The sequence below is a fragment of the Falco cherrug genome, chromosome 9, assembly GCF_023634085.1.
Source record: "Falco cherrug isolate bFalChe1 chromosome 9, bFalChe1.pri, whole genome shotgun sequence".
Taxonomy (NCBI): domain Eukaryota; kingdom Metazoa; phylum Chordata; class Aves; order Falconiformes; family Falconidae; genus Falco; species Falco cherrug.
In genome coordinates this window covers 55,821,028-55,828,527 of record NC_073705.1, presented here as the reverse complement: position 1 = coordinate 55,828,527, position 7,500 = coordinate 55,821,028, and the positions used below count along the sequence as shown (strand labels likewise).

Here is a 7,500-nt window from a genome sequence, read left to right as displayed (position 1 = left end):
AAGGTTAAGAAGAGGTGAAAAGGATGAAAAGGCACTTGCAGGGTTTAAAAAAATCTTCGATGGAAAAAACATCTTTCATATCACAAAAAAAGTCTCCTGTAGGTTGTTATGTGCATAAGGTGGAGGCTTAAGAGCAGACACATTTGCAGATGAACTGCTTTTACTAGCTTCTCCGAGACATGACATTTGTTCAGAAGATTAGCCAGGTTGTAATGTGTAGCATAATTGCACTGTGCGGATGTCCCAGAAGTGAAAACCTAATTGCTTGACAGGCCTATAACTTTGTGGTACGCTCTCACCTTGTTAGGTCCTTTTCTGATGCAGTTCAAATGAAGTCTGGCCGCAGGTGTGCCTAATTTACCTCGCAACAGAACGTGTTGAGTTTAATTGCACAGTGGTTGTTAGGAAAAATTGGTGGGTGGAATATCAAGTGACTTACTGTACGCGGATGGCAGATGGGCGTTGAGAGGCATCGTGAGCTAAGTGTATAGGTGAGGTGAGTTAATAAAAGATGTAAATTTTATCTTAAAATAGTGAAGTCTTGTGGTAGGTAATACATTTTAATTAAGATGGTAGCAGTCCCCATTCTAGCAGCGTGAAAAAAATCAAAGCAAAGGAACATCACAAAGACTGCATTTTTCTCCATATCAGTATTTTAGAAGCAGCTTAGTATGTTTAGGAAGTCTGTTCTGCAAGACTGTTTTATTAAAAAAGACTCCAGTGTGTGCGCACAATACAAAATACAGCAGGGCAAGCCAAATCTTGAAAGGCTTGCATTCTCATTCTGCTGGTAGCAACGAAGTTTGAGACTTGACCAAACGGAGCTCTGATCCAGCTCCTTGCTTCTTGCTGTGTCACAGACATCTTGTCTCAGGAGCACAGGGCTCGCAGAGCAAGCACCTGGCCCTGTTCTCTCTCTGGTAAAGATGGATTCCTAACACCCACGGTCCTTGTTGGTCAGCTGAGAGGAACGACCAAGTCAGTCATCTTCTCCTGGCAAGGTGTGGGAAACGCCCTGCCTGGGAACATGGTTGTTAACTTACGTTGACTTCCTCTGAAAAACCTGTGTCGATGCCACCTGTGCACCATCAGCTCTCTGAAAACACAGATTAAAAGAATGAAATGAAATATCTCAGTATCAAGGAATGTAGCAGAGCTGAAATATGAGTACTGCTTGTGTTCGCCCCAGCCTTGTGGCTTCAATATTTAGCCCAGTCCTCAGGATCATCCTAGCAAATTTGAAGATGACCAGTTCCGCCAAGCATGGGTCCTTTTCACCGAATAATTAAACAAATACCGGTTCCAGTTGACGTTTAGTGAAAAGGTGCTTTAATGGCCCTTTTCTTTTGGACATGATGTGAGCTCTCTTTATAGAAACAATTCATCATGAATGCTTGACGTTAAAAACAACCCACGAGGAGCAATACTTAGCATTCCTAGTGCACAATTCATTGGAGAATTTCCGAGCAATTTACAAACATTAGCTCAATAAGCCTCACAACACCCATTTAAGATCAGAAAAAAAAATAATAAATAAGATACTCCTCTTCAGCCTGGCTGTGGCACTAAGGAGCTATAAAGCTGGAGACTCGCCCCAGCTCCTGACTCCCCAGTGCCTGGTGGTCCTGTGCTGATGTCGGCATCAGCTGGTCCTTGCACATCATTGCAGTCTGTGCAGCAGAAGGTGTACAAAAAATTAATAGAGACATGACAGAAATGCCATTAAGTTTAGCTTATACTCAGCTGATCTGGAGATCAAAAGTATCGTGGAAAAAAAACAACCCCAAACCCAAGGCAGATAAAACTCAGGTGAGGGTGTGACTAACAAAGATGCAGTTTTGTGGAGTCATTGATAGTGTCTCTTCAACACTGTCCAGAAAACCTGAGTTCAGTTGAGGATCTGAGCTAGAAGATCATGTCAACCACAGCAGAAATCCAGCTCTCTTCCAGCTCAACAGCTAAAAGTCTTTTACAGATTTTGCGATAGGAAGTTTTAGAGCACCGTGCATTCAGCTGAACTGACAGCATTGATTTATTTATGTACAGTTTCAGTAAACCTAATCGTTTCCCTACTTGCTTCTGATAGAGATCGCTCCTTCAGCTTTAGCATCCCGTATTAAGATTAGGGTCCTGCGCAAGTTTGAACTGAAAATGAAGAGCTGTGATTAAAAGCACCAGTTTGGGATAGGGGGAGACTCCCATAATGCTCCTGTCCGAACCTTGAAGGTCTGCAGGAGCAAGTGCGATGTGGTGCAGCCGTGATTGTACTTTCTATTGGCTGCAGTTGGGCTGTGTTGGATGCTGAAGAAGGGAAGAAGGGCCTGGTTTGCCTCCTGCCAGGAATGCTGTTGGCACACAGAAACTTCTGTGAAGCATATACAGTGAGAATAGCCACAGTCACTTTGTAAAGATTGGCATCAATAAATAATAGCTGTTCATATTCTAAGTGTAAAAGCTCTGCCTAACCTCACTATTCAACTTGTATGAAGTTGGGCAGCACAACTGGACTGGAGCATCTGAGAAACTCGGGGTGAGGAGAAAGTCCTGAGCCTTGCTAGTCGTTAGCTGTCAGCCATTAGCCACAAAGCAGACCCACAGAACATTTTTTTAATTATGAAGCATGAAAACACACCTACATAAAGAAAAGAGACTGCGTTAGGCTGTGAACATCCTCCTGTGCCAGGGCAGGATGGTGAGGGTCCCCCCATCCTGCATAGCCTGCAGGGTACAGACTTCCCATATCAGCTCATTGCTCCAGTACAGGAGGGTGACATAAAGGAGTTTGCATCTTCCCAAGCTTTTCCCCTTTCTAAAAGTGCATGCTGTGTTCCCAGGAGGCAGTGTTGCTACAAAAACAGTTTGTGGGGAGATGCCTAGATGATAAGGGTTAGTCCTAAATAATTGCTGGTTGCCACTCAGCAAAAATAAGCTGGCTTTCCATCCCCGGGTAGAGTGACTCCTTACAGTTAAAGGCTGGCAAAGGTTGAAGAGGTCGTAAGACAGAGCCTAATTTGCCATGTTCCTTTCCTTTCAAAAACAATGAGGGAACTGGGGCCTTGCCGGTGGGCAGATCCTGCCTGGATCTCCCTGGAGTCAGCAGGAGTTGGATCGAGTCCCTTTGAATAGCGAGAGTTTCCAAACCGGAGGCAAAGCCAAGTGTTTTTCAGAAGATTGATCATTCATTACCTTGGAATTTTCGACATAGAGGTCATTACTGCTAATATAAGTTGTGAAAAAAATAAAACGTATTAAAAAAATAAAGACAAATTCTCATCTGGTGTAAGTCATTGCCTTTGAATTTAATGAGTCATTGAAATCAACTTTCCCACACCGAGCTAAGGATATGGCCTGGAGTCAATACATTTGTAGTTGTTGAAAAATTAAAAATATAAATTTGCCTTTCCCTGGCAATAATGTTCTGTTTATGACAGAGATCTCATGCTTTAAAATAAGTTCATTAACTAATGGGAAAGTAATATTTCACTACCAGTAATCTTTTGGGTATAACTATTTATGATTAAATTTTATTAAACTTTTTAAAAATTGGATTTACATTTTGATGAATCTAATAGATTTCAATTTTGTATCTTTATAGATTCTTTCTAAAGTTTTTCCTCAAGTGCAATCAGAACTGTTTGAAGAATGCAGGCAACCCGCGAGACATGCGAAGATTCCAGGTACAGATGCCTCTTAAAGAATAAACGCTATGTGAAAGACTTACTCACATCTTCATCTTGAACTCTTTTTTTATGAAAACCCAGTAGCAGTGCTCCTACTTAGTGTAGTTCCAGTGCTGCGTGCCTTTAAAAAACCCGTGCTGTTGGTGTTTTATGTTTCCCCCACAAATTTGAATGGTGGTTCTTGGGACTTGCCGAGTTCGGCAGTGGACTGTAATGGATGAATGCTGATGCCAGTGGGTCTCTCCTCAGGACGTAATTCCCCAGCTTTCCTTCACGCTAGCAGCTTGCGTTGTAGTGTGGTGTATGCTCAGAGGGGGAGGGGTTTTACCTATGTAGACTGAGTAGCGTTATCTTACTAACAGACATGACCGTGGAGCGCAGTGAAGTTTGGATCTCACACAGGGGTTTTTCCTATTCACAACTTGTAAATCCAGCAGTGGTGGTCCAACCCACATATCTTTATTCCAATTGTGTTAGAAAATGTTTAATACTTCACTTTCTCCTTACAGCTTTTGAAATATCCTGTAGTGAATCATAACACTACAGAGACAGCTGACATGATGGACAAATGATTTCCTCCATATTTGGGGTCATTTGAAATACTTGTTAGGAAATATATGCCTTTTATTTCCAAATACTTCAGAGTGATTCATATTTGAGACTAATAATAAAGTAGTATTGACATGTTCAAAACTTTCTTATTTTTGAGAAGCATAACTTGTGGTTAAAGTTGATAGCAAAACATGTGACATCTGTTTTCATGCACAGCCAACCAACCGGCGAAGCCAGCACCCTTGAGCCAGCCAACAGAAAAGATCTGTAGCTGGAAAAAATATTTCTTCAAAACAATTGAGCCAAGCTTCCATTTTTCATGCATCTCAGCTTCACGTGGCATTGGTGATATTGATCCATCTGAACAGAACAGAAGGTCAAACCTGGAATGAGTGGAAATGTCCTCTTTGTCTCACCGATGACTAAATGAAGCATCAGTCATGAGTGATCTTGTGGTCGACAATGGAGCCAGTAGGCACTAGAAAGACTTTCCTGGGTCTCTTTAGCTAATCTTCCTGCCTCTCAGAAGGTTTAACTGGACTTAACAGTATGTCAGATCTTGAACAATATTTTTAACTGGTTTCACTGTCTCCGCACCTTTCTTTAGGTGCACTGCAGGAATAAGCCGATATAACAAAGCATAGCATGTCTACTCTCTTTTGCTGAACTACGGTATTTTCCCTTGGTGACTGACCTATATATACATGACAGAACAAAAATAGTTGTCATTTTTATGTACACCTTTCTCTGTCTTTTTAATACACCGTGTTCTAGGAAACAAATCCAGAAACCTTTGCTGAAAATCACACTTGTGTGTTTTGCAATATTTCTTAAAGTCTCGGAATCTTATTGAAATTGAAAGCAGATAGCCCAGTGGCTTGGCAGCAGCTCTGCGGCCGAGGTGAGTGTGCAACCTCAGCACTCTCCGAAGTGGATGTTGACAGGAGCGAAAGTGTCCACTTCTGGGAGGAGAAAGATAGGGAAGCAGAGCAGCCTGGCAGAGAACTGCCCTCGGGCTGTTCTAAAGGGTACCGCAGATGGCTGTCTCAAAGGAGGCAGGATACACAGAAAAGGTGCTGTGATAGCTGAAAGCTAATTATGGGTTGTGAATAAGAAACAGGATCAGAGGTGATCCAAAACACAGAAGCAGACAAGAATTTTCTTCTGATGCCTTGGACCAGCTCTGTGCAAAAGGAGGCTAGTTTTCCCCCTTCCATTTCTGTTTGTTAAGCGTTTGGGTATAGGAGCTGGCGTGAGAACCCCGGCAGTCGTTTCTGTTATATCCAAAAGTACAATAAATGGAAGGAGAACGCTAAGATTTGTACCAGCTTTTACTGCCGTCACGGCAAGGGCTGATAGGGCCTAACCTAGCCACTGACTTTAAGGACTCTACTGATGGTAAACCCCAAAGAAAATGCTGCGGTGATTACTTCATTTAGAAAACCTGGAACCGACCCCACAGGGCCCATGCTGGAGTATTTAAATAAGATGTAAATGTCTGTCTGGGATAATAGCGATCGACCTACGAAGCCGTGTTCCCCGCAAACACGGGCGCATCTCACGGTTTCCTCTTTGGCTTGTGTTCATGCGGTATCATTTCCGGAAGGAGTTTCACAACTCCATTGTGTAGGTGTTTTTATCGGGAAGGTTGTGCGTTTTGCATATGTTCCTTTTCCATTTTCTACTGAGAAGCAGCTGGAAGCCAAAGAAGGCCCTATCCATCATCTCTTCTATGGCCGGACTCTGAACCTGGACACAAGAATAGGAGCCTTTCACTCAAAAATAAAGGAGGAAATTCCATTGACATACCAGGGTCAATCACCATCCAAATGAACTTGAGAAGGGATACTTTTCATGGATTGAAAACACTTTCACTATTCATATTCAAGTCGGTCTTTTCAGATGCAAAAAAGTTCATTATCAGACATTAAATGTAATTGTAAAACTGACCTGGAGATCATTTACTGAAGAAAAAATGGGGAGTTACCATAGTTCTTGATTTATTAAGCTTTTTTTTTATTTGGAATCCTCACAACCCTTCATTTGAAGACAGTCTCAAGTGAACAAATTTTAATTAGATAAACTATCTAATCAATATATCAACAGATCAATCAAAACAGCAGCTTTTAAAATGAGTGGCTAGAGGGGTGTTTCTGAAACTAATGGCTAGAAGAATATTTCCCTGAATTGAATTCATTTGTTAGCATAATAGGAGATTAAACTCTAATTAGTGTAGCAGGTTCTGAAGAGAAACAATTGTGAGTTAAAAATCACCAGTGTTAGCCACATAAACAAAGATGTATTCATAGTTGTCACTCACTTCATTTAAAGTGAAAAGTAGCAGGCTGTGGTGGTGTTTTGTCTCAAAAGAAGATCTGATTCTGTATCTATGTTTGCGAAAGTATGCAGGATTTTTTAAATTTTGGGTTTTGTTTTCTCTTTCAGGTTGTTGTATCAACAACAGTCAATGTGGATGGCCACGTGCTGGCTGTCTCAGACAACATGTTTGTACACAACAATTCCAAACACGGGAGGCGGGCTCGCCGCCTTGACCCCTCAGAAGGTACGGCCCCTTCTTATCTGGAAAATGGTAGGCACACATTTACATGTCTTTTTTTATTTGCAATGCTTTTTTTTTTTTTTTTTCCCACCATACTTTATGTTGATACACTACTAAGTTTACTTTTACATCATTTCTTCTCGCATCCATCAAACCACCCATTAAAAAAGTCCCTTAGTATTTCTCAGCCCTTGTCAACTAGAATACGGGCACTTCTGAATTTGCTTCTGACTTCTTTCCTTATTTAATACTTAGAGTTTTGCAGTCACAACCAATTTTTCATCTTTTTCTTTTTTTTTTTTTTTTTTTTTTCAGTCTTGTTTTGCTTGCAGCTTTTTCTTGCTATTTAATTTGACTTGATTTTATTTTGGCTTGTCATATTCCTTGATCCAGAGGTACAGTCTCAGGTTATGTATGCAAGTTTAAGTGGATGGTAAAAACATGACCGAATCTGTAAAGAATTTACTGTGAGGTCAATTTCCTGTGGCTGGGCCTTACTGCAGATTACGGCAGGAGGGGGTTTGTATGAGAAAAACAGCATAAAATGTTTTTCTTCAGACTGACTCAATGTGATTGACTTCTTGCCTGAACTGCTAAAAGAAGATAGTCTGAGATGAAGAAGAGAATGGAAAGTGTCTCTGAAAATCCAGAATTGTGAAATACTATCTTTGTGGAGCCCATCAGCCTCCGAATCACTTGCACACAATT

At 41.3% G+C, this 7,500-nt stretch overlaps 1 protein-coding gene across 2 annotated transcripts in view; it reads left to right on the top strand.

Annotated features, from left to right (window-relative positions):
* The window catches only part of EBF3 (EBF transcription factor 3), a 122,890-nt gene that overhangs the window by 73,086 nt on the left and 42,304 nt on the right, over nucleotides 1-7,500 (top strand). For both annotated transcript variants that reach the window (XM_055720830.1, XM_055720831.1), the window contains exons 7-8: nucleotides 3,596-3,677; nucleotides 6,678-6,795. In XM_055720830.1, the coding sequence (XP_055576805.1) occupies nucleotides 3,596-3,677; nucleotides 6,678-6,795 (200 nt within the window). The remainder of the gene's footprint in view (nucleotides 1-3,595; nucleotides 3,678-6,677; nucleotides 6,796-7,500) is intronic.